Source organism: Orcinus orca, chromosome 3 (genome assembly GCF_937001465.1).
Source record: "Orcinus orca chromosome 3, mOrcOrc1.1, whole genome shotgun sequence".
NCBI lineage: Eukaryota > Metazoa > Chordata > Mammalia > Artiodactyla > Delphinidae > Orcinus > Orcinus orca.
In genome coordinates this window covers 9,292,320-9,318,793 of record NC_064561.1, presented here as the reverse complement: position 1 = coordinate 9,318,793, position 26,474 = coordinate 9,292,320, and the positions used below count along the sequence as shown (strand labels likewise).

The 26,474-nt window shown below is 56.1% G+C and overlaps 1 protein-coding gene across 9 annotated transcripts in view; it reads right to left on the bottom strand.

Annotated features, from left to right (window-relative positions):
* Positions 1 to 979: 979 nt before the first annotated feature.
* The window catches only part of CACNA1A (calcium voltage-gated channel subunit alpha1 A), a 337,790-nt gene continuing 312,295 nt past the window's right edge, over positions 980 to 26,474 (bottom strand). For 3 of the 9 annotated variants that reach the window (XM_049708281.1, XM_049708278.1, XM_049708284.1), the window contains 13 exons: positions 26,049 to 26,199; positions 22,376 to 22,503; positions 21,003 to 21,099; positions 17,526 to 17,631; positions 7,960 to 8,067; positions 7,724 to 7,824; positions 6,502 to 6,611; positions 6,261 to 6,399; positions 5,986 to 6,099; positions 4,614 to 4,649; positions 3,380 to 3,566; positions 2,804 to 3,054; positions 980 to 2,030 (listed from right to left, as the gene is read on the bottom strand). In XM_049708281.1, the coding sequence (XP_049564238.1) occupies positions 1,305 to 2,030; positions 2,804 to 3,054; positions 3,380 to 3,566; positions 4,614 to 4,649; positions 5,986 to 6,099; positions 6,261 to 6,399; positions 6,502 to 6,611; positions 7,724 to 7,824; positions 7,960 to 8,067; positions 17,526 to 17,631; positions 21,003 to 21,099; positions 22,376 to 22,503; positions 26,049 to 26,199 (2,254 nt within the window). In that variant the 3' untranslated portion in view covers positions 980 to 1,304. Of the gene's footprint in view, positions 2,031 to 2,803; positions 3,055 to 3,379; positions 3,567 to 4,613; positions 4,650 to 5,985; positions 6,100 to 6,260; positions 6,400 to 6,501; positions 6,612 to 7,723; positions 7,825 to 7,959; positions 8,068 to 17,525; positions 17,632 to 20,050; positions 20,148 to 21,002; positions 21,100 to 22,375; positions 22,504 to 26,048; positions 26,200 to 26,474 lie in introns of all 9 variants that reach the window. The other 6 variants (XM_049708280.1, XM_049708279.1, XM_049708286.1 and 3 more) reach the window with 5 other exon arrangements.

Here is a 26,474-nt window from a genome sequence, read left to right as displayed (position 1 = left end):
GGAGGGCTGCGGGTAGAGGCATGGGCTGGTCAGTGTCTTTTTTTTTTTTTTTTTTTTTGTGGTACACGGACCTCTCATTGTTGTGGCCTCTCCCGTTGGGGAGCACAGGCTCCGGACGCGCAGGCTCAGCAGCCATGGCTCACGGGCCCAGCCGCTCCGCGGCATGTGGGATCTTTCCGGACCGGGGCACGAACCCATGTCCCCTGCATCGGCAGGCGGACTCTCAACCACTGCGCCACCAGGGAAGCCCTGGTCAGTGTCTTTGGCTTTAACTTTCTTGCAAAGAGTGCTGGCTGGAGAGCTACACCTTTCTCATCCTTAGCCACTTTCAAAGCGCCTCCTTCCATGGTTTCCCCAAAGAGACCTGGGGAGTACTTTGCAGAGAATATAAAGACCATTCCAATCCAGAAGCCCTTTGATTCAACTTTTTTTTATTATTATTTTTTTCTTTTTGAATGTCATGCAATAATTCACAGTCCCAAGCCCACAGTTTTCAAACAAGGTAGGAAAAAGGAAAAAAGAAGCAAAGGAAATCGGTGGTGTTTTTTTTTTTTTCTTTTTTCTTTTGTTATTTCAAGCAGGACCAAATGTCAGAAAAAAATGCTTCTTTTCTCAATCATTAATTTTTTTGTCCTTTTAAAATTGTTTATTTTTTTTTAAATTGATTTCTGCAGGCAGTTATAATAGGGTTTGGTATAACCAGCAAGCACTCCTGTGTGTGTCTGAGAACGTGTGTGGGGTATGAGTGTGTCTGGTGGAGGTCTGTGTGGGACGCTGGGTTTCCTCTTCGCTTCCGGCTTCTCGCCACACACGGGCCACCAGCTCGCGTTCACCAGGGAAAGGAAAGATTCAGTTGAGATGATAAAACTCATCAATAGAAGCAATTTTTTTCTCCCCGTTTTTCTTTTAAAAATGTTTTTTTTTTTTTTTAATTTCCATTTTCCCCAAGGTTCTCCAAAAATGGCTGAGTTAATTAGAATCCCTTGGCTGTGTGGTTTGTCTGCCCCCGAGGGACCCCGTCGTGGGGGGTCGGGGCTGGGTGGGGGGCGCAGTAGCAGCCCAGGAGCTGCTTGTCCGGCTGAGGGTCTTTGCGGGACACCCTGGTGTGTCCTGGCCCTGGGGACTCCCTCCAGAGGCCGGGGCCGTCCAGCTGGTCCTCTCCTGGGCCCTCCCGGGCCTCCCCCCGTGTGCTGGGCAGGTGGCAGCGAGGTGGCCCCGCGGCCGGTGCGGCTCCTCCCCGGGGGGGCGTGTGCGTGGGGTGCGTGGGGGGGGCCGGGCGGGCGCGGGTGCCACCTCGCCCGGGCTTAGCACCAGTCGTCGTCGTCGGTCTCGCTGTAGGTTTCGTGCAGGCCTTTCCGGGAGCCTGGCCCACGGGGCCTGGCCAGTCCGTGGGCCGGGTAGTAGCCGTTGGGGAGTCGCCGGCCGTGCCTGGAAGGCGAGGCGCAGGCCGGGCCAGCGGCCCGGGGAGTCCTGGGCGAGCACGCGTGGCGCGCGGGGGGCGGCGCGTCGTAGGCGGCGACCCGGGGCTCCTCCCCGCCGCCGCCGCCGCCGCTGCCGCTGCCCAGGCCGTCGGGCTCGTCGTAGTCGGAGCCCCTGTAGTAACCGTGGTGCCGGGGGACCGGGGGCCCCTCGGCCGCGTGCGCGCCGGACGCCGGCCACCGCGCCCCGCCGTGGCGACACGCTCTGGGGGACTCGCTCCTGGCCATGCCCGGGACCCGCCGCTCCATCGTTGGCGAGCGGCTGCTGCCGTGGCCCCCCGTGGGCGGCCGCTCCCCGGCCAGGGGCTCAGCCGCGGGGCCCGGGTACCTCCGCGGGCCGCTGGGGGCCGCCCGGCTTGGCCGCACCGCCGGCTGCTGCTGCTGCTGCTGTTGCTGCGGGGGACCCGAGCCGCCGGCCTTACGGATCACGGGGGAATAGGACACGTGTGGCCGGGGGGTGGAGGGGGTCTGGGGGAGCTGGCGGCGTCCCCGCCGCGGAGTGCTGGTACCAGATGTTGAGGGGGCTGGGCTTCCACTTACGGAACTACTGCCCTACACGAAAATTGAAACAAAGGAAATCAAAAAAAAAGATACACCAAAATCAACCAGGAGACGGGAGGAGACACAGAGGACGGGAGGGTGAGGACCGAAGGAAAACCAAAGGACAGGAGAGGCACCGGGAGGAGAGGGGGACACAGGACATTCGAATGGAAAAAAAAAGGAGAAAAGCAACAGCCACAGGGAGGATGAGGGCAGGAAGAGGCGGAGGAGGACGAGGGTGGGGGGGGAGTGGGAGAGACAAGGAGGGAGGGGGAAGTCGAAAACCAACACAACAAAGTGAAAAGAGAAATGAGAAATGGAGTTTTGTAAGTTTGGGGGTTAAAATAGCAGAAGTTTAAAAAATTACTCACAGGCGTCCAGAGGACAGAAATCATAATCGAAACAACAACAGAAAAAAAACGGAAGCCGGGTTAAAGGAAAGCAAAAGGCAGCGGGGCAGCCAGCATGGTCATGAGTTGTAAAGACTACGCTGGCCAGAAACTCAAAACGTGATCCACAACCAAAGAGGAAGCAGCTGCGGGCAGGGAGAGGGTGGCAGGCGGGCAGGGAGGCTGGGGGTGCAGAGTGGGGAGCCAGAGTGGCAGGGGGCAGTGTTCACCCCTGCCCGAGCCCAACCCCCTGGCTTGGGGAGCCCACTCCATGGTGGACAGGGTCAGAGGTCACAGCAGCAGTGGGGACCCTGCCCAGAGTGGCTGTGGGGTGTAGGCCCCCTCCTCTCCCGGGTCCCAGGGGCTCGGCTCAGGGGTACCTCCTGCCACACCCACCTGCCGGTGTGCCATGTGCTCTCGGCCCTCACTGGGTGAGCGGGACCAGCGCTGGTCCCGGGCCCGGGTCCGGCCGTGGTCAGGCCGCTCCTGGGCGTAGCGCTCCTTGTCTGGGGGCGGGGGGTGGTGGTGGTGGTGGTGGTGGTGGTGCTGCCGATGCTTCCGGTCCTTGGGCCGGCCCCGCTCCTGGTCTCGTTCCTTTGATGGCAGGTCCCCAGACTGGGTGGTCATGCTCAGGTCTGTCCCCAAGCCTGGGCCAGACGGGGTCAGACAGATAGACAGATGGCTTTGAGGGAGGGGTGGCATGGTCTGCGCACATGGGAGGCTACCAAGGGGCTCTAGAGAGGGGCACCTTCCCCTGGACCCCCCTGGACCAAGGATGGCCTGGTGGGTGCTGGGAGGGGGGTCGGTCCCCAGGTTCTGAGCAGCAGCTGTCACCGCTTGGTCCCTTTGGTCTCGTCCAAGCCTTTCTGGCTTTTCTCCTTCAGTGTCTACCCCACTCTGCCTTCTGTCCTATCTCCCCTCCTCTGTCCCCTTATACAGCCTCTGGTCCCTGGGCCCTGCAGGGCGACCCACCTGTGTCCACGTCCGTGTAGCGGCCCAAGGAGCGCTCGGAGGCGCGGTGGCTGCGGTCTCTGCGCCGCTGGTGGTGCCGCTGGTTCTCTTCGGGTGGCACCCTCTCCAGGGAGTAGTCGTCCAGGCGCCGGGCCTTGGGGCCCAGCACGGAGGCCGAGCGCTTCATGGGGCTGGTGTCTGAGATGGTCTGGGGGGGACAGGCCGGCAGACCGGGGTCAGCGGCTGGCACCAGGGAGTCCCGGTCTGTCCTGCCCCATCGGCCACCAGTGACTGCGGTGTGACCGTCCAGGGGCGGGGTCGGGGTGGGGGGCGGCCGTGGGCCTCAGGTCCTGATCAACCAGAGCTCCAGGACTCCTCTGTCACCCCCCAGGCTCATCCTGGGTTCTGGCCAGGAGGCCCCATTCTATCCACCTCCTGCTGGGACAGGCAGGCCGACCGAAGGGCAGAGCTTCCCCCATTCCAAGTGCAAAGCTGGGAGCCCCGGGCCGGCACTCGCCCTGCCTGCTCTCCAGGGCGGGTGAGGAACCTCTGCCTCTCCTCGCCGTCAGGCCTACACGCCCAGGGCCAGGCACCCAGCTCACCGTCCTCCTTGGCCAACTGGGCCTGGACTTCTCTGACCACCTGAGTCTGGCCTCCGTAAGGAGCCCTTGAGGGGCTGCCCTGGTATTTGAGGCCCCGAGGGACCTGCTCTCCTCATCCTTGGCCTGCAGCCTGGGGGCCTGCATGTGCTGCACCCACTGGGTCCAGCTGGGTTCTCTGTGGCTCGGAGAGGAGAGGAGGAAGACGGGGCAGACATTGCCCAGGGCCCGGCCCAGCTAAGGGGGCAGCGGTACTGCCTGAGGAAAGAGTTTTAAGGAACACAGGGCTGCGGGACCAGAGGTTCAGGGGTGGTGTTAGGGGAAAGAGCCCCTGAGAAAGTGGGCCAGGCAGGGCTGCAGGTCAGACTCCTTGGAACGATGGACCCCCTGGCTTGGGGGCTCTGAAGAGAAGGGGGTGGTGGAGGGGGAGGGAGGAGGGGGGCGGGGCAGGGTCACTCCTCCAGGGCACACGTGGGGCACACAGAGAACACAACACATGAGGATGGGGCTCCACAGGGGGGAAGGGGGAGGGGTGCAGTCTGCAAAGAAAGGGTGGGGTCCGAGGACAGGGAGAGATGACAGGACTCCCACGAGGGGGGGTGGGCGGGAAGAGGGGGCCGGAGCCCAGCTGGGCGGCGGGCGGGCGCGGTACATACACTGAGGTTATTCCCACGTGGCCGGCCCCTTCTCCTCTGTCACAGCCCCACGGGATGGTGCACACAGAAAAAACAGAAAGAAGGAAATAAATATAAAAGCTGAGAGGGAGAGTGGAGAGGTGGTAGATGGAAGAGATGCCAGGGCCGGGGAGAGGAACCTGAGGGGGAGGAGAAGGGGGAGGGAGTGAGAGGTTAAAGTCCCCGGTGGTGTGTGGGCGACCCCAGGCCCAGCCGGCAGTCCTCCCATGAGCACAGAGGAGACAGACAGGAGACACCACAGACAGATGGCAAAGGCACGAGACCGACAGATGGGACGGCGTGGCTGCAGGCCCCTGGCCCTGAGCTTTGCCTCATGCAATGTGCCCCAGCCTTGGCTCTGCTGACACTCAAAGCTTTGGGGAGGGGTGGCCGTCGGCTGGCTTGTCCCACCCGTCTCCTGGGGTCCAGCAGCTCAGTCCTGCTGGGTGGGTGGGTGGGGGTGGGGGCCCGTCAGGATGGGGCTGGGTAGCCACATGCAGGGTGAGTGCCTCCCGCCCAAGTTCCCAGCAGTCAGAGGCCAGGCCCCTGGGTGACCCTGGCCCAGCCAGGCACAGCACAGCCTCCCACCCCGTGCAGATGTCACGGCACAGCACACGGGCAGCCCGCCACCGTCAGACATGCCGCCCCGCCTCTCAGGCTGGGTGGGCAGCCAGCCATGCTTCTGGCTCTGGCCCCTCTGGCCCCGTGGGCCTGGGGCAGTGGGACACCCCCCCCCCCAACCCCCTGCCCACCCGAGCCCTGCAGCTGGGTAAAGCAGCCACACGCAGGCACACATCGGGCGCACACACACCTGCTCCTCCCCAGCGGCCCCCACAGAGACCAGACAGAGAGACGAACCCCAGCTGCCCCCGGGCCCACCCCAGACTCCGCCACCAGGTCCTAGGACCTGCCAAGTTCCCCAGAGCGTGCGTGTATACGAGCACACACATCCGGGTATGTGCGAGCGCGTGTGCGCGTGCGTGTGTGTGTGCATGAGTGTATATTCTTGATTGCTCTCACCTGGGCCAGACACACCACCTCCCACACCCCCTCTGCAACCTCCACGTCCTGCTGCCTCAAGTACCCCCAAACGGGGCAGAGACAGACCACCTGGCGGCGGCCACGGTACCCTGCCCCAGGGGAACCCCGCCCCCTCTCAGCCCTCCGTCAAGGAGGAGCTAAGAGGACCAGGGCCTCCAGGGGCTCCAGGTGTGGCCTGTAGGGGCAGTGGGGCCTGCACACTGCTGCCGAGGGTGAAGGACGCCCGCCCAGCCCTGGGTCCCTGGGCTCCATGGGGAAGCAGAGACTCCAGAGGCCAAGTGCAGCCCCCAGCGTGCTGGGTGAAAGCCCTCACCTGGTTCTCGGCGGGGAGGCGGGGCATGGAGGTGGCCCGGGCCTGGCCCTCCATGGGGAGGTAGTGCTCACTGTCGGAGTAGCCGTCTCTGCCCATCTCTCGCATCTCCACAGACTGCGGGGCAGATGGCGAGGCCGGGTGAGCCCCAGGGCCTGACACGTGGACCCCGGGGGTGGCCCGGTGTGTGCGGAGCTGCAGGTGGGGGGGCCCAGACCCCTCCTTCTTGTCCTGCTCGGGCCTGGGAGCCATGGGGGCGTGGGGGGGTATGGAGGCACCTGAGAGTTGGGCTGGCTATTGGGCATGTCCGTGGGGGGTCCTCGCTCCGGGCTCCACGTGCCCGTCTTCTGGAACATCTCCTGGGCCCGCTGGGTCACCCAGGATGGGCTTTCCTTCATGCCGCTTTCGTGAGCCATCCTGTGTGGGGCACAGAGACCAGGGTGGTGGTGGGCACTCCGGGGGCTTTCACACCCGACCGGCACCCCCGTTCCCCTGCCTCCTGGCCAGAGGGACACTCACAGGCCTCCTCCTGGGTCCAGCTGGGTGGAGGGGAGGGCATTCTGGCCGGGCGCCCCCTCCTGCGTTGGAGATGGGGGTTCCATGCGCTGGAACATGAGAGGTGTCCGGTTCTGGGGAAGCAGAGAGCAGTGTGTGTGCACAGGGGACAGGTGGAGGAGGGCGCCCCAGGCTCAGGGTCTGGTCAGGGCTGCAGCGGCGAGGCTATGGAAGGTATGCTTAGCCCACCCCTGGGGTGAAATCCCAGGAGTCATTCTTGACATGCCCCCCCACCCCAAAACGCACACACACTCAAGTCTGATCCATCAGCTAGTCCTCAAGACTCTTCCTTCCAAATCCATCCATAACTGGATCACTTCTTACCACTCCACAGCCCACATCCTGGTCCGGCCTCATCAGTTCCGGCCTGGACCAGTGCAGTTGCCTCCTCTCAGGTCTCCCAGCTCCAGCCCTTACCCCCCACGGCCACTAGAGGGTACCTGTGAACACCTGCATGAAGTCACTTCCCTCCTCTACTGAGGAGCCCCCATGGCTCCCACATCACTCTGAGCAAAAGTCAAAGGCCCACTAGGCCCTGCATAATCTGTCCTGTCACCTCCCCACCCTTGTCTCCTCCCACTGCCTCTTGCACACTCTGTTCCACCATATTGACTTCCTTACTGTTCCCTGAACTCAAACTCATGGTCCTGCCTCAGGGCCTCTGCACTGGCTGTGCCCTCTGCCTGAAACACTCTCCCCCTAGGTATCTGCTTGGCTCCCTTTCCTCTTCCTTCAAGTCTTTCCTCAGATGTCACTTCCTCAGCGAGGCCTCCCCTGACTACCCCTTTCAAATCACATTCCCTCCCCTGCCCCCGATTTGTCCCATGGTACTTAGCATTTTCTGCAATGCTATGTAATTTAATCATCTATCATTGTTGGCATTCCCCCAACTGGAAAGGCTGCTCCACAGGGATTCTGGTCTGCTTTGCTCACAGATGCACCCCCGGAGCTGAGAACCATGCCCGGCACACAGTAGGTGCCCAATAAGTGTTGATGGAGCAGATGAGTTAATCCAGGCTACGTCTCCTTGGCACTGTGCTACTTCTCAGTGACCTGCCTTGGAGCCTGGCCTCATCCCACTGTTCTGGTTGGTCCTCATGGTGACAAGGAAGCCACTGTCTCCCAGCCTGGATGTCCCCAGAGCGATGGACATAGCAGGGCAGGGCCATCAGGGCTGGGGCCGTACCTGCTCCTCGCGCATGGCCTGCAGCTTCTTGGCCTTGCTTTGCCGGTAGTACTCCATGATCATCATGGCTGCATAGATCTTCCCCACCGTCAGGTCCGTGGCTGGGGGCACAGGGTGAGCTCACTGTGGGTGGGGGCCCCTGTGTGCACCAGCCCTGCCGTCCCTGGACCTCCTCTTTCCCTCCCCCTCCATCCTGGTGGGACAGAGCCCGAGGCCAGGCCGGGCCTGGCTCTTACACTTGTGAGGGGTGACCAGCAGGTCCAGCGTCTTCTGGGACAGGTTGGGCCAGATGGCCATCATCTCCTTCCGCAGCTCAGCGTCCATCTGTTGTTTGTCGGCTCCGCCTGTGGGTGGGCACAGAGAGGCATCAGTCGGCCTCTGGGGCAGCAGCAAAGCCAGTGGTTCCTGCTGACCCAAGCTCTGGGGTCCTGGTTCCCAGCGGGCCTGACCCAGAGCAGTCTAGTCCTCAGCAGGGCCAGGGCCTTCGAAAGACCATGCGGGGGACAGTCCAGCTTCCTGAGGGGCCAACCTGGTTCCCACTTACCAGCTGCGTGACCTGGGTGTTAGTCTACTGTGCTGTGCCTCAGTTTCCCCATCTTCAAAATGGGGGTGACGGCAATACCACCTGCCTCACTGCATTGTTTGAAGATCAAAATAGTTAATGTACAGCACTAGGACGGTGTCTGCTGTAGGGAGCCTGGGGTAAGCCTCAGGGAGCAGTCCTGATAGAGGACGTTCTCCCTCAACCGAGTATCCCCTCCTGTGAATGTTGACCTTGGACAGAGCCAAGCCCTGGTCCCTCACTCCAGCCATGGTGGTCATTAAGGTTCTTTAGCAGCCATTCCTGATCCCTCCTGCCCGAGTGCACTGGAGTGTGGCCCTTCCTGGCCCCTGGGGTTGACCAGGGCCATGGGACGAGTTCTTGCCCATAAGGTGTGAGTAGGGTGAGGCCCCGCTTTGGGCATTAAATGGGCCGTGCAGGCCCCTCCTGAGTTCTCATTCCCTCTGTCGCAGCGGCTGGTAATGTTGGGGACAGTGGTTGCCCCCTCACGCCTGGTCCCTAAGTGACTGACGCACAGAAGCCCCTGCTGACCCCGGAAGTTCCCACATAATGGAAGTGGGAAGCGAATCTTTGTTGGTTCAGGACCTTGGGGCTGTTTGTTACAGAGCACATCCTCATCCATTCTAACTGATACACCAGCTTGGCCCTTGCTTCTACTCCTGTTTCACAGCCCCAAACAGGGGCTATTCTAAATATTTACCAGCTGGTAGGAGAGGGACATTGATGACAGAGCTAGAGCAAGGGCCTGAAGGATCCCTGCTGGACCAAATATTAACCCTGTGGTTGCTGGATTATGGGAGGAGATCTAAGGGAAGGGCAGGAGCCGGCTGCCAGCCAGTAGAGGACTACCGCAGTGTTTAACAACCATCCATGGGGGCCTGTGGCTGAGTAGCTGGACCGCCCAGACAGCCTCAACATCCCCCTTTGCCTCCATTCCCCGTCCACCTCTTGTCGCCCAGCATCTGCCATCTTTGTCCCTCCTTCTCCCACTCCTCCATTTCCCGGGCCCAGCCCGGAGCTCCCTCTGGAACCCCTGCCCAGCTTCTCCTTCTCAGCAGATGTGGGTCAAAGCACAGACATCTGCCAGGCACTCCGTGGAGCTCTCGCTCATCTTCCCCCGTGTGACTCTGGAGACGGATGCCTTTATTTTGAGAAAAATCCTTCAGAAGGGCGTTTTTGCAAGTCAAGCTCAGATCCTGTTCCAGAGTGATGATATGGAGGCGGTGGGGAGCTGAACTGCCTGGACCAGTGTAATCGCTTCTGCCAGGTCGCCTTGCTCCTCCCACAGCCACCAGAGGGCGCCCAGGGACACCTGCATCAGTCACCTGCCTCATCTGCTCAGAGCCCTTCAAGGCTCTCACCTCACCCAGGGTGATCCCCCGAGTCCACAAGGCCCTGCACGATCCGCCCTCATCTCCTTTACTTTCCCCCTTGCTCACTCTGTTCCAGCCACACCAACCTCCTCGTTGCTCAGCAAACACGCCAAGCACCGTCCTGCCTCAGGGTCTTTGCATGGGTTGTTTCCTCTGCCAGGATGGTTCTTTCTACAAATATCTATGTGGTTCCCTCCCTCACCTCCTTCAGGTCCCTGCCCAAACCCTTTATCAAAGAGGTCTTCTAGCTGCCTCCCAACCTAAAACAGCTGCCCCTCCTTCGATGCCCTTTTCCTGCTTTATTTCTCTGGTCTTTATCATCTCATGCTATTGTTCACCACATCACCACTAGGGGGCACGGTCCACGGTCTGGTCTCTCTTTTCGCTGCTGGTGGTTGCAGGGTCTAATGATACAAGGGACTGTGGTCACTGGAGCCGACCTGCATGGGTGTAGGGGTGATTGGCGGGCCTGGACACAGGTTGGGAAGTTGTGGGAGATCCTTGGGAAAATCATCTGTGTAGCTGGGTTCTCAACATACTTGACACCAACCTATGACAGTTTTATTTTTTTCCTCTAGGGAAGCAGTTGGAATTAATAGCTAAGTCTCGTGTCCACTGTAGCTAAGTGAGGTGCCTGGGGTCTCTGTGGGTCCTTCTCAGAGACACGGGAAGGGAAACAAGAGAACATGACATTCTTGTGAAAAGTCACTTTCTCCTGACAGCTTACATGTTTCCTGTTTCTAGTGAAGAAAAGGAAGATACCTATTGTTATGAACTGAATTGTGTCCCCCCCCCCGCCAGATTCATGTTGAAGCCCTAACCCCCAGTGTAACGGCATTTGGAGATGAGGTCTTTAAGGAAGTAACTAAAGTTACATGAGGTCATGAGGGTGGTCCTTAATTCAATAGGACTGGTGTCCTTATAAGAAGAGAGAGGTAGACACCAGGGATGCACATGCACAAAGGGAAGGCCATGTGAGGACACAGCAAGAAGGCGGCCACCTGCAAGCTGAGGAGAGAGGCCTCAGGAGAAACCAAACCCTCTGGCGCCTGAATCTTGGACATCCAGTCTCCGGAACTGTGAGGAAATAAATTTCTGTTGCTTATGCACTCAGCCTCTGATATTTTGTTATGGTGGCCAGAGCTGATTAAGATAGCTGCTCTTGGCATCTGAATTAGGTAAGGCCAAGGTTTCTCACCCTGTCAGCACTGTCGACACTTGAGGCTCCGTCATTCTTGGTTGTGGGGTCGTCCTGTGCATTGCAGGGCTTACACTTACCCCAGTCCTGACAACAAAGCCTGTCCCCAGACACTCCCAGGTGTCCCCTGGTGGATAAAACTGCCTCCAGTTGAGAACCACCTTAGACTCTTTCTGCTTTAATTCACTGGGAGATCTTGCATTCAGGACTGTCGTTCACATTTAAAGAAAGGGCAAGTCCTTAGGGGATTTCAAGGTGGCCCTCCCCTGGGGTCATGAGATCTGCTCAAGGCCACATCTCAGGTTTACTCCTCCTCCAGGTACAGAATTGTTAACACTGGGGTTCCCAGGGACAGAGGGCTCCCTGGTATTCAGGCATCAGTCCCCCACAAACCAGCTGTGTCCCGGAGTTTATCGCCCGAAGGGTCCTCCCCTCTCGCACATCACTCTGCACACCTCTGGTGAACGTTCTCTGTTGCAGGGTCTGTTCCGTGCACCCTGAGACATTCCCTGGCCCCTACACACCAGATACCGTGAGCACCGGCCCTCTCCCAGTTGCGACAACCCAAACTGTCTCCAGACATTGCCAATGTCCTCTGGGGGCAGAATTACGCCTGGCTGAGAACCCCTGACTTAGGGTTTAACCCCTGACCTGGATCCACAACCTCTGACCCTGCTCTTTCTTTTCCGTAACATGTCCCGCTTTTGAACACGTTACATATCTACTTATTTATCGTTGCCTGTTTATTTGTTGCCTCTTTCCCCACAGCCCCACAAGGGCCAGAGGTCCGTCTGTCTTTCACTGCCCCATCCCACGTGCCAAGGACAGAGCCAGGCACACAGCGGGTGCCCAGTGGATGTTCTCATTCAATGAGCTGATAATGCAGGCAGGTCAAAGCCCTTCAGCTCCCACCAGGCCACCCCAGAACCTTCCAGGCCATTGCAGAACCCACCTCCAGACAGAGCCTGGTCTTTGAGGGTATTAAAGGGACGAGACAGTGGCCTTTTGGCTGGTCAGCCACGTGGAGCCCTGAAGGAGAGTCCAGGCTGGCCCGGACTCAGGGAATGCTGGACAGCTGTGGAGATTCTGCTACTGGCTGGCTGAGGGCTCGTTTCTTCTCCACACAACCCTCCACTGCTGTCCACAGCTGTTAGCACGCAGGCGGCACAGTGTTTATAAAGCTCTCCCTGCAGGCTCTCAGCAGAAGCCAGAACGTTAGCTTGAGGCTGGGGAGTTTTAAAAAAACTTTTATTTTATATTGTAGTCTTTTTTTTTGTCCACGCCGAGTGGCTTGTGGGATCTTAGTTCCCCAACCAGGGATCAAACCCCAGGGCCCTGGCAGTGAGAGCGCCAAGTCTTAACCACTGGAGCAACAGAGAATTCCCTGGAGTAGTTGATTAACAATGTTGTGTTAGTTTCAGATATACAGCAAAGTGATTCAGTTATACATATACATGTATCTATTCTTTTTCAAGTTCTTTTCCCATTTAGGTTATTACAGAATATTGAGCAGAGTTCCCTGTGCTATATTGTTGGTTATCAATTTTTAATATAGCAGTGTGTATATGTCAATGAGGCTGGGGATGTTGGATTTTGATGTGTTAACTGGGTTTACGTTCGTTCAGGTGGCTGGCTCTGTCCTCATCACCTTCTGGTTGGGGTGGGGAACAGGAAGGCAGTGGGGGATGAAGGGACACAGCCCAAGCCCCTTGGGGGAGGTTTCAGGGATCCAGACACAACGTCTAGAAGAAAAAGAAACATGACGACAGAGGATTTTTTCCCCAGGCAAGAATGAGATTCTTCTGGGAGGAGAGAACAGAGGGGTGAGTGGGAAGGAGAAACAGACAGAGAAGAGGAAGGACAGACACAGAAGGGACACAGATAAGACAGATAAGGAGACACAGAAGGAGACACAGAAGGAGACAGATAAGCAGAGGGACCTGCTCTCTTTCTCTCCCAGCTAAGATGGGCCTCACAATTTTTGAAGAATCACTGAGGTTAATCCACTCCTGCTGGAAAGGAACTCAGTGTGTTTAGAAGCAAATTCAGTGTTGAAAAAAACTGTGTTGTACTCTCAGCTGGCCTGAGACGTGATTCTGTTGAAATGGCTGTGATTGTCCGCACTGTTAGAACTGTTGTCCCCAAGCTCTCGGTTGAACCTCCTTGACTCCAGAGCTGTGCCCCATGGAACTTTGGGAGGTGACAGGACGGGGAGGGGTCCCTGGCTCACAGATGCTGGGGGCGTGACCCTCTGGGAGCTGAGTAGGGTCTGGGGTATGAGTGACAATGACAGCCAAGTGGCAGGCACATCCCCGGAGTCCTTGAAATCCTCACGTGGGGAATCCGGTGAGTGTCCTAAAGGCTGGACTTGCTAAAGTCCCACAGAAGGGGTCCTTTTTCTAAATATATATATTTATTTTGTTTTTGGCTGTGTTGGGTCTTCGTTGCTGCACGCAGGCTTTCTCTAGTTGTGGTGAGTGGGGGCTACTCTTCGTTGTGGTGCGCGGGCTTCTTGTTGCGGTGGCTTCTCTTGTTGCGGAGCATGGGCTCTAGAGCACAGGCTCAGTAGTTGTGGCTCACGGGCTTAGTTGCTCCGCGGCATGTGGGATCTTCCCGGACCAGGGCTTGAACCCGTGTCCCCTGCATTGGCAGGCGGATTCTTAACCACTGCACCACCAGGGAAGTCCCACAGAAGGGGTTCTGTGCCATAAGAGACAACTCAGCAGGTCTGGGTTGTCCAAACCTTGCACATTCCAAAGGAATGACTGGTTCTTTTTTTTTTTTTTTTTTTTTTTTTGTGGTACGCGGGCCTCTCACTGTTGTGGCCTCTCTGGCTGCGGGGCACAGGCTCCGGACGCGCAGGCTCAGCGGCCATGGCTCATGGGCCCAGCCGCTCCGTGGCATGTGGGATCCTCCCGGACCGGGGCACGAACCCGTGTCCCCTGCATCGGCAGGCGGACTCTCAACCACTGTGCCACCAGGGAAGCCCCAGGAATGACTGGTTCTTGACCAGCTCCTGGAAGATAATGTCTAAGTCCTAGAGTGTCCTGCCTGATAAGAGTGTTTTTGTTTACCTGGGGGCCTGGGGCCAGGCCAGATGGTTTATCCTAGCAATGTGATTTATGGTGGGGGCCTTGAGTCACGTGGTATCAGCGTGACCTATAGAGGGGCTGGAGGCTGAGCAACTAAGGTCAGCCAGGCTTACAACGACCAACTCCCAATAAACACGCTAGACACCAAAGTTCAGGTGGGCTTGGATGGTTGGCAACACTGCATACATGTTGTTACACATCATTGCTGGGAGAAGTAAGCAGTGTGCATGTGACTCCACTGGAAGGGAGTGGGAGCTCCCTCTTGGTCTCTCCCGGACCCTGCTTCATGTGCCTGTTTCCTTTGCAGATCTTAATCTGTATCGTTTTGCTGTAATAAGCCATAACGGTTAGCAAAACAGTTCTGAGTCCTTCTAGCGAATCACTGAGCCCAGGTCTTGGGTTATCTTCAGACCCCTGAACACAGGTCCCCAGAGGGAAACAGCAGCTGGGATTCAAAGGCATTATGTACCAAGAGTAGGTGCACTGTTAGACCCATTTTACAGAACTGTGGCAGGCAGAAATCTAAAGTTGCTCCTTCTTTCCCAGCAAAATTCTGGTTATTCAATCAAATGCTTTGGACTTCCCTGGTGGCGCAGTGGTTAAGAATCTGCCTGCCAATGCAGGGGACACGGGTTCAATCCCTGGTCTGGGAAGATCCCACATGCCACGGAGCAACTAAGCCACAACTACTGAGCCTGCGTGCTACGACTACTGAAGCTTGCATGCTCTAGAACCTGCGTGCCAAAACTACTGAGCCCCCATGCTGCAACTACTGAAGCCTGTGTGCTGCAACTACTGAGCCCACGTGCTGTAACTACTGAAGCCCGTTTGCCTAGAGCCCATGCTCCGCCACAGGAGAAGCCGCCACAATGAGTAGCCCACGCACTGCAATGAAGAGTAGCCCCCACTCACTGCAACTAGAGAAAGCCCACAGGCAGCAACGAAGACCCAACGCAGCCAAAAAAAAAAAAAAATTAAATCAAATACTAGTCTAGGGACTGCTATGAAAGGACTCTGCAAATGTAATTAAAGTCCCAAGTCAGCTGACTGTAAGCTGATCTGGGTGGGTCTGACCTAATCAGGTGATCCCTCTAAAAGCAGACCACTTTCTTTTCTTTCTTTTTTTTTTTTTTTTTTTTGCGGTACGCGGGCCTCTCACTGTTGTGGCCTCTCCCGTTGCAGAGCACAGACTCCGGACACGCAGGCTCAGTGGCCATGGCTCACAGGCCCAGCTGCTCCACAGCATGTGGGATCTTCCTGGATAGGGGCACGAACCCATGTCCCCTGCATTGGCAGGCAGACTCTTAACCACTGTGCCACCAGGGAAGCCCCAGACCATTTTCTTGGCAGCAGAATAAGTTAGAGCGATTTGGAGCACATAAAGAATTAGATACATCACTGGGATCTAAGTGTAACCTCTGGCTAAAAGCCAGAAATGAAACAGGGACCTCAGTCCTACAGCCACAAGTAACTGAATTCTGCTAACATCTAAAGGAGCTTTGGAGTAAATTTTTCCTCAGAACTTCCAGAGAAGCTCTAGAGAAGGTGGCCTCGCCACCTTGATTTTGGCCTTGCAAGACCCTGAACGGAGAGCCCCGTTGAGTCCACCTGGACTTCTGACCTACCTGTGAGCTAATAAGTAGGTGTGTTTTAAGCTGTTAAATTTGTGGTCATTTGTTACATGGCATAGCTAGCTAATACATGCGCTGAGGCTCAGAGAGGGTGAAGTCTTCTGCCAAGGTTTACAGTTGAGGACAGGGAAGGTAGGTGGGCAAGGTGGGTCCACTTTCCCACGTGATTATAAGATAGCTGCTGCCCACACTTCTGCTTCCTCACCTCCCTGGGTTGGAACCTCCACCAGCTTCAACCATGCTGATGAGCAAACAGTCTGGGGCAGGCAGTGCCACAACGCGGACAGAACCTGGGCCCCCGCTGGTCATGTGCACCGAGATGTTGGCAAGTCGGGACCACTTGCCTCTGACTTGTTGCATGAGAAAGAAACTTACACCGTGTGGAGACAAGTGGCACTTATGCTGTCCCCTGAGTCTCGGCCTCACTCCTGATTCTCTCTCACTCCATTTGGGGGCACCTCTGCTCTCTCTACCTTCATCTGCATGTTTCCTGGCTCTCATAATGTCTGTCCTCAACGTGGCCCGCCCCTTCACTGGGCACTGTCCCACTGGAAGCTGCTGGTCTCCTTCCCCGAATGTCCCCACTCCGAGCAACTTCCAGTCTTGTCTCCTTCTCCCCCTCTTCTCCCCAGGGCCCTGGAAAGAACATGTGTCCCTAAAGTGCAGTCTTCCTTCCTCATAGCCTCCCAGGGGCTTCAGCTGGGTGGAGTCCTGGCCTCTCTCTTCAGCCCCTGATTCCCAACCCTCTTCTGGACGATGGACACAGCCCTCCACCAGTTACTCTCCCAACTTCCTTCTCGCTGGTGACGCATGTACTGCTCTCTCTCCCTGCTGTCCCGTCAGCTGTCAAGTCACATCCACTCTACCGCCAGGCCTCAGAAACCCACTCCAGGCAGGAGGACCATGACCCCTCCGCCAGAGCTGCCCTGGTCAAAGTGACCAGTGGTGACCCGGCACAGGATCCGCTAGTCACTCTTGGTCCTCATCTTCCTTAGCTGCTGGGCAGCACCTGACACACTGGCGACGCCTTGTAAGAGCCTGAGTTGCCTTGGTCTCCACCCACCTGCCTGGCCACCTTTAATGCTGGGGTGGCCCCAAGCTCAGTCTTCGGGGGTCTGTCCATCCACTCATCCCCTTGGAGAGCTCGTCCAGTCTCCTGGCTTAAAAGCTGCCAGCATCTGACGCCTCCTGACGCTACATCTTCAACACAGCCAGGAAGACTCATCCCCTCACTTCCTTCAGAACCTTCTCGGGGGGCCTCCACCAGAAGTGTAAGTTGGAGAGCCTCCTGCCTAGCCACCATCTTCATGTGTCACCTCCAACACCAACCTCCTGCCCTCCCTTTGCCCCAAACCTGCCCCTGCCATCTCTTCTGTCTCAGGGCACGGCAGCTCCACCCTTCACGCACCGGGGCCCCAGCCCCTGGGGGTGGCCTCGTTGCCTCTTTCCCTCACACCCCACATTCCATGCATCAGCATCTGGTCCTCCTGACTCCCAGGAAATATCCAGAATCTGAATATTCCATATCCCCTCCTTCTGAGCCGCCATCCTGTGTTCACATGAGTTATATCAGGCCTCCTCCTAGCTTCTCTCCACTGTGGTTAGAAGGAGTAGGTGCCTCCTCTGCTCTCGAGGCTGCTTGGTACCCCCATGAGTAGAGCGCAAGTCAGTTCAACGTAGCCCCCGGTGGGGGGAGGGGCTCTGGACGCGCCGGTCCCTCTGTCTGGAGCGCTTCCCCCCCAGGTATCCACGTGACTCCTTCACAACCTCGCTGGGGAGGCCTCCCCCCCGCTGGAAGTGTAACCTGCATCCTCCAGGTTTAGAGCGGCGTCTGGCACACAGGAGGGAAGCTCTCAGGATTTGCTGAGCAGGCGAATGGCTCAGCCCTCCGAGGCCCTGGCTCCGCCCACCCTGCCCCACCTCTCTGCTCCCGTCCCTGCCCTTACCCTTGGCGATCTTGATATCCAGGGCTGTGCGGATCAGAGCCATGAGGGTAGAATTGAAGTGCACGGTGTTGTCATCGGCAACAGGCAGATCCATCCGCAGGAGCCTCTACAGAAAACCAAAGGCAAGGGCAGTCATTCCCAGGCACCCCTCCCGGATCCCGTGAGCCAGACCCACCCTACCCAGGGAGCCCCAGGAAGAACTCTGAAGGCAGCGGCTAGGGTGCCCCCCACCCTCAGGTTACCTGTCCCGGTGTTCCATTTCCTGATTGCCCTCGCTGGCTCCCTCAGGGAGGGCACTGGGGGCTCTCCTATGCTGCGGAGCCCCTGCCCGTTCCTCGCCCGCCTGCTGGACCCTAGGGCTGGCATTTCCAGGGTTGGCCCACATCCTTGCCCTGCCCCAGAGTTCTTCTGGACAGCTCCGTTCCATTCTGACCCCAAAGAAGAAGAGTACAAGCCAGATCGCAGCAGACATGCAGCAGCCAGGCAGAGGGGTCCATTGCCGCAGCCGCCGGGGGGGCCGCTGGCTCTCCACCCCCAACCCCTGGCTCGGCCCAGACCAGACCAGATGGCCACAGGCCGCATCATTCCTCCGAGAAGCGGCAGGCAGGCGACTCCCCCTGCTGATGGGGCGGGCCCCTCGCGCAGCACATGCAGCGAGGCCATGACACACAGAACAGCGGACAGGGGCGCATGCAGACGGAATCTCGAGACTCATTCATAGCTCCGTGGAAAGTGTATCTCAGGGGCATTTCCGGATCTTGGCTCTCTGTGCAATGGCAGGGGGAAGGGGTGAGGGAGGTGTTCCCATGGCCCAGGGAAGAAAAGATTCCCTGTATCCCAGGCAGGGGCTCTGTCCCCCATGCTTGGTGGCGTGGGAGAGGATGCTGGGCTAGCGTGCACCAGCCCAGGCTGAGGTGGCACGGAGATGGAGACTGATGTTCACCAGAGGATTCAGACACGGGTCAGCAGGAAACACAGAGTTGGAGACGGCAAAGGGGATGGCAGACTCAGAGCCGAGCACAAGAGATGGGTTGAGGCAGGGTGGGGAGGGAGATGGTAGACAGAGAAACACATACACACTGGGCCACTGTGCACAGCTGTGCAGGCTGTGCACTGCACAAAGGGCTCCCCATCTTAGAAATCATGGACTTGTGTATTTAAATGACAACTTCCCAGCTGATAGTGGAAAAGTGTCTTGCTCTCCCCACACTGGTGGATTCCAATTGTTTTCCCACAAAGTGTTCTGTGCAAAGGATGTTCATTTCAAATGTGCACAAAGGTGCCTTATGGACCCGTGGCAGCCCTGCACAGAGACCAGGAAGGGAAGGGCACTCTCTCCCTCTCTCTTGCACACGCTCACACACACACCCACACCCGGCCAAGGAGAGACCAAGAGAAGGACAAAAGAAAATTAGAGAAGCGACAGGTACATGGTAGTAAGGCTGGTGGGGCCATCTCCTGGTCTCGCCTGGGAAGAAGGAGTTCATGGAGGGAAGAGGACGAGGAATGAGGTTGTGGGGAGGTGGTTACACGAGGCAGGAAGAAATGGGATGGACAGAGGGGAGGGAGGACTCTTGTAGACAGAGGAGGCCAAGGTGGATGGGTGAATGGAATGATGGGACCATTTTTTTTGGGGGGGGAGGGGCTGACTGTAAAGGTCATCTCTGAACTTCTAGTGGATGAGTTAGGGGGAACAGAGCATCTGTCCTTGGGTGCCAAGGGAGATTCCGGGACGGGGTCTAGAGGGGTGGCCCGGCCCAGCCGCCTGGCGGCTCCTTCAGACAGCATGCACCACCCCCCCGGTCGGCCATGGTGCCTGCCCGCCCCAGGCCCCCGCCAAGGCAGCGTGCATGGCCTGCGTCAGGGTGCCACGGTCCAGGGGTCCAGCTGCGGCCCGCCTGCCCACTCTGGAACAATGGAGAGGCATGTTGGGGTGTCTTGGAGGGAGATGGGTGGCTTAAGGACAGGAAGACTGGGGAAGCAACTCCAGTGGGGAGGCGGGGGAGGAGAGGCTCTGGGTGCTCCCCGGGAAATCTTGGATCCCCCAAGGCCCTAGGTCAGAGATCAGCTTCAGGTGTGTGTGTGTGACCGTGAGACCTGGGGGCTCAAGATACAAAAGATGGGGTCCAAGCCCCTCCCTGCAAGGCACCTGCCCAGGTCTGGGCATGGGGGCCGCTCTGGGCTCATTGGCGACCCCCACCTCCCAAAGGGTGTCCAATTTGGTTCCTGGGGGACCAGGTGCGAGGGGACCTGGGGCTCCCCTCACCCTCCCCCCGGCGTGTCGGCCATAATAGAGTCTCAAAACACCAAGACACACTGATCAGAAAGGACGGACACAGTATACTGCTTAGAATCAAGGGATGGTCATGATTCATTTACTCAAGGAGGAAAGGGGAAAAAAAGGAAAAAAGAAAAAGAAAAAAAAGAACAGTAATGCTGGAAAAAGAGACTCGGCTGGTTGTTCCTGGTCAGCACTGAAAAATCCCCAGTGCCCGGACATTGGTGGTCGGCAAGGGTTAGACTACCTTGTAAGCTACTCTGGCCGGACACTTCTTCCCCAGACCCAGGGGCGGAGACATGTGTCTCAGCATCTGATACATGTCCGGGTAAGGCATGCGGCCCCTGGCAGCACCGAAAACAAAAACGGGGGTGGGAACGGAGAACCAAAAGAAGGGTGGGTGGAGGGAGGGGAAGAAAAGGAAGGAAAAAAAAAAAAACAACCAAAAAAAAAAAAAAAACCAAAAAAGCAAAAGAAAAAAATCACACGAGCCGAAAAAATAGAGAGAGAAAGATGCAGAGAACGATAAAATAGGTATTTCAAATAAATGGAAAAGAGGAGGGAAAAAATGGAAGAGGTAATTAAAAAAAGATTATTTCACTGCTTACGAGCAGGGAGAGAGAGAGAGAGAAGAGAAAAGTCAGATTCACTTTTGACTCTGGGCTATGGTTCTGGTGGGATGTGGACGGAAGTGGGGGCTTCTCACTTGGAAGCAAGGCTTTGGTTCAGTGTCATTTAAAAAACTGGGTCAAGTTCTCTGGTTTGGCTGAGGCTGGTCTCTGAGGGGGCCTAGATGGGGAAGAGGGGCCAGGGCAGTGGAAGGAGGGCTGGGGGCTTTGGGAGGCGAAGGGTGGAGGAGGGGAGAGTGGAGGAGATGGTGGGGGGGGTCAATGCAAAGTTACAGTCCCCCCGGATGTGTCTGATTTGGGGTGCCGTTGAGACCCCGGGATGGGCAGCTTCAGCTAAGAGCAAGCAGAAATGGCTGAAGGGAACGGAGAGATATATGTTCCATGCTTCGTCAAGTCTATGTGACTGCATTCTGTTGGCTAAGTTTTCTAGTTTAGTGCAAAAGAGAGAGATGGCTCTGTTTTTTAGATTATATATAAATATATATATATATATATATGAAATATATATATTGAAGAACCCCAAGCCACACTCATTCCATGGATGCTAGCAGGTTTTAGTGGAAATCAAACCTTGCAAGCAACCCTATGAGGACATTTCTTGCCTAAGCCGAGAGGGGGAGATATTACGCGCAATAAACTGTACATATCCTTATAATGAATCCGACCGCTGAAAGGAGAAGAGAGGGGATTAGTGGAGGCACGGGGTTAAGCTGCGTTCACACTGGCTCCCCGTGCACACAGTGAGGTCATGATGCCAGGGGCTGGGGACCCCCTGGCTTAGAGTAGGGGAGACGTGGGATGAGTGAAGGTCCCTGAGATGTTCCCAGACACTCACAGACCCTGGGGCAGAGGGTTTCATTTGGAGTGGGTTGGGAGCTCTGGGCTGGGGGAACCTCCCCCAGGGCTCTCTGTGTCTCCCTCTTCCACAATCTGGATGGGCTACACTGGGGGCTGGGGGGGGCTCGTGGAATAGAGGACAGGGGGACAGCATCCAACTGCTGTGACCTAAAATCAAAAGAGGAAGAGTTAGGAACCAGCTGAAAGTCAAGCCCCAGCCCCGCAGCTCACCCCAGCCTCTTGGACTCATGGAGGGTTGTCCGGGGCTGAAAGAATGGCAAGGATCGACTCCACCCCACCTTCTTCATGAGGCTCCCCTCTAGTGTTCAGGCTGCTGAGGGCCCCCATTTAATGCCTTCTCAGGCCCCAAGCTCAGCCTGAACTAGAATCCTCAGTTTGTGGTTGGTGGGCTCTGAGCATCAGGATGGCACCTCTGAGCATCCTGCAAGGGCTTGGTGTTGAGCGGGCACTCAATACACTTGAGCAGGGTGGAGACCACCCTTGGAAACCATCACCTGTCAACCAGGAGGGGGCACTCTTGTGCCTACGGAGATGGGAGAGCTCACTCCCTTCGTGACCATGAAGATGCAAGGACCACCAAGGTTCTGTGCCCTCTCCCCTGGCCTTGTGTGACCACCTGCTCCAGGGTCCTGGGATCGCAATGGGAGCTGGGTTCCACCACTCTGATCTTGCAGCCAACTCTGTCTGCCAAGGGTACTAAACCAGCCCTTCTCCCCATACTGCCAGGAGAAATGAGGCTGAGAGGCCTCTGGCTTCCTTCCTGGGGCCTGGATAACTTGTCCTCACCATCTGGAAGCCTCACAGTGGCGGGGGCAGGAGAAACTCATAGGAGGTGAACTCATGGTGGATCCCCTCCCTCGTCTCCCAGAAAACTGGGGTTTGGGCAGCAGTGGTACCCAAATCATTTAATCCGGGATGTGTAAGGGTGCTGATTCTCATCTTTTTTTTTCTAGACTGATCCTCCTGAAATCCCTGCTGGCTCTCCAGGGAGCCAACACCCCAAGGTCTGGATCCTGACCTAGACTGTGCTCCAGTGCCAGAGAAAGGTGGGTGATGTGGCTGGAGGATTTGGGGTGACTGCTTACCACGCTGCGGGGTCGTACTCGGCCCAGACACGCACGTACTCATCCAGGTGGTGGGGACCCAGGATGGAAGAATCTCGGGTGAGGTACTCAAAGTTGTCCATGATGACAGCAACAAAAAGGTTCAGCATCTGTGGGGACCCCAGGGGCCAAGATGGGGTGGGGGAGAGGGAGACACATCCAAACACATATACACAGAGGCCCAGAGGGAGAGAGGGAGGGAGATAAAAATGGGAAAAGGTAGTCAGAGAAAGAGATGGGGGAGATAGAGGAAAGACACATGCCCACAGAAGGAGCCCAGAGACAGAGAGATGGAGAAATGGAGATGGGGGAGAGAGACAGACAGAGATAAAGATGGAGACAGAGAAAGATACAAAGAGATAAAGACCAACAGTGATGGACAGAGACAATCAGAGAGAGAGGTAGAGAGGCTGTGTTAAATAGAGGCCAACACCAAGGGGACCACCATGGCCCCAGATCCTCCCACACCTGATCCCCAATGGGCCAGAACCCTGTCATGTTTCCATCCTCAGCATAAAGTAAGCACTCAGCAAATATTTCTTCGATGGATGGATGGATGAATTTTCCTGCATTTGTCTACATCTTGTAGCACCTTGTCATGTGCTCTTCTAGCCTTTAGCACATGGGGTGCTTGCATCAGTCTTGCCTTCAGGCCTTAGTAAATGTTGCTCCCTCAGTGGACATCATTTTTCTCCCTTTGGATAATAGCATCTGGGGAAACCCCTGCCCTTATACTTAGATGCTGTTGTTGGGTGTGGCTGGCTTCACAGGTGGTGGTCACATGACCTTGTGATTGGTTAGGGAGGGGCACATTACCCAAGGTGGCCAATGAGAGCCTTCCTTGGGATTTTTGCTGGCACTCTGGCAGCCATCTTCCCTTTATAGGGAGAAAGTTTGAGAATAAAGCCAGTGTGAAGGAGAACAGCAAAGAGGACAGGGTCTGCTATTGCCTGGATCCAGCCTCATTTGGACTTTTCAGTTATATCAGTTAGTGAACTGCATATTTCACTTGTCAGTTTCGGTTGAATTTCTGTTACTTGCAACCAATTTGATCAATACATGGTCTAAGCCCTGCCCACAGTCCCTGAGGGTCACTCTTTGAAATCTTCCTTCCTTCAGTCTGAGTCTCCCCTATCAAAGCACATATCAGATTGTATTGCTACTGTCTCCTGACTTGTCTGCCCAACACCCCTGCAAACTGAGAGAAATATGTTCTTTCCTTATATCCCCAGGGCCTAGTATAAGGCCCGGCACACAGTAGGTATTAAGCAAATGTGTAGAAGTAAGCACAGTAGGTGCTTAATAAATGACCTGTAATTCTAGGTGTCCCTAACTTTCGTGACTCTGTTTCTTTTATATACATCGTTATTGGAGTATAATTGCTTCACAGTGCTGTGCTAGGTTCTGTTGTACAACAAAGTGAATCAGCCATATGCATACATATATCCCCATATCCCCTCCCTCTTGAGCTTCCCTCCCACCCTCCCTATCTCACCCTCCTAGGTGGTCACAAAGCACCGAGCTGATCTCCCTGTGCTATGCAGCAGCTTCCCACTAGCTATCTCTTTTACATTTGGTAGTGTATATATGTCCATGCTACTCTCACTTCGCCCCAGCTTCCCCTCCCCGCCGTGTCCTCAAGCCCATTCTCTATGTCTGCTAGTGACTCTATTTTTAATTCATCATTCTGTGATATTGATTGAGCACCTGCTGTGGGCCAGTCACTGTCCTAGGTGTTGGGGATGCAGCAGTGAACTAAACAAAAATTCCTGCCTAGGAAGGGCTGATGATCAAGGGTTGTAGATGTCTTCTAGGGTGCCTGCCCTTCCCAGATGGGATGTAGTATAAGACTGTGTCTCCACATGCACCCAAAGCTACTAGAACAAGGGTGGTCATTTGACCAGGAGCTAGGATGGCCCATTCAGACTCTCTTCTGGGAATTTGGAACTGGGCAAGGGACCGTCTAGGTCAATGGCTGTTGACATTAGACTTGGAGGGTGTGTTGCTGTGAGACTTAGGCTGCAAGTCTCTCAGTGTGAGACCGACTGCTGGTCTGAAGAGGGTGGATGTGTTGGGCTTTGGCTGACGGACGCTGGTCCTTGGGTTGAGTTCTGAAAATAACATCTTCCACACTCCCTGGGCAGCTTACATCCTGCCAGTAGGAGCCACAGTTAGGGGGCCAGCCTGGGGAGGAGAGAGAAGGAGGAGAGGAGCTTCCTTCTGCTTCCCACGTGGGTCTGTGCTGTGGGTTGAACTGTGTGCCCCCAAAAGATATGTTCAAATCCTGGCCCCCTGTGCCTGTGAATGTGACCTTATTTGAAAAAAGGGTCATCAAGTTAAGATGAGATCATACTGGATTAAGGCCGGCTAAATTCAATATGACTGCTGTCCTCATAAGAGGGAAATCTGGACACAGACGCACACGGAGAAGACCATGTGATGACAGAGGCAGTGATTGGAGTGCTGCTGCCACAGACTAAGGAACACCACCTGTGGCCACCAGAAGCTGGAAGAGGCCAGGAAGGATCCTATCCTAGAGGCTCTGGAGGGATCATGACCCTGCCAACACTGTGGTCAGACTTCTAGCCTCCAGAACTGTGAGAGGATACATTTTGGTTGTTTTAAGCCAGCACGTTTGTGGTTCTTTGTGACAGCAGCCACAGGAAACTGTCTTCAGTTGTCCAGGGGCAGCAGACAGCTAGGGTGCCAGCACTCCCTCAGGGGTTCCAGGGTCAGCTGGGTTGGTTAGTAACACCTTCTTTTCCTTTTAATACCCCAGCCCTGGCCTTCCTGCAGTTGTTAATCCCTGGTGACTTCAGTGTTCTCTGTTTGCTCTTTCAAGCCTGTGTAGCCAGTCCCTATATTAAATCCCCTCTGCTTGAAATACTTAGATAGTTCTTCTGACTGTGCTCAAACTGCTCCAGGAAGAGTGGAGAACAAAAAACATTTGCCGAGATGAGGCCCCAGAGAGAGTGAGAGAGAAAGAGAGAGCAGGATGGAGGTTCCTGATAGATATATTCATTCCTCCTTGTTTCAATCTTGCAGTGCTATATAGTCTCTGGTCCTAGGAGGGTCCTCCTCTTGACAAACTTATCTTTTACTAGTGAAAACCCATTCAATTTTTTTGCAAAGCCCCACAGCTCCCAGAGAATGTTTATGTGGCTGACTTTTTCCTGCCTCCTGATCGTACAGAGGAAGGCACCCACCTTTCAGAGGGCAGATGGGAGTCTCCCACAGCTCAGCTAGATGGGTCCTGGGGCCAGATCTGAGCTCCATTAGTTTTTCCCTCAGCATACCCAGTGGGTCTCAAATGGGGGAGATTCTGCTCCCTCCCCCAGGGGACACTTGATAATGGCTGGAGACATTTTTGGTTGTCACAACTGGGAGGGTAGTGGGGCATGTGCTACTGGCATCTAGTGGATCAAGGCCAGGGATACTGTCAAACGTCCTACCATGCACAGAACAACCTCCATCAGAGAATGACACAGATCCCGATGTCAACAGTGTCGAGGGTGAGGAACAGTGGTTAACCGAATCCTGGGCTGGCCCAGGCTTGGAGGGAGAAAGTGTGCAACACAGCCACATTCTATAGCATCCACACCCCTGAGAGGGAGCCAGGTCTAGGGAGCCCACACACACATGTCCACAGACTCACCAGAAATGAGCAGAGGAAGATGAAGGAAACGAAGTAAAAATAGGCAAATTCATTGCCGCACTCATGAGTCAGGATGCCAGAGTTCTTATCACAGGGTTTACCGCTGAGGCAGGAAAGCATGATGTTGTGCCAAGCCTCTCCAGTGGCACTCCTGAGGACAGAGAGGGGGCATCAGGGACCTGGGCACCCATGTCTGGGCACCAGCACCACCACCCCCCACCCCCCAAGGGAGGCAGAGCATTGAGGTTAAACACTTAAGCTCTGGAGCTGGACTGGTGTTGGTTCAAGTCCCAGGTAAATCACTTTTTTCCTCTTGGAGCTCAGAGAGGGGGATTCTCATCCTTGGCTGCTGTGTATTAAAGCCCAAGGAGAATGTTTTTTAAAAATGCTGATGCCAATGGCCCACTCCCACAGACTTGGATTTAA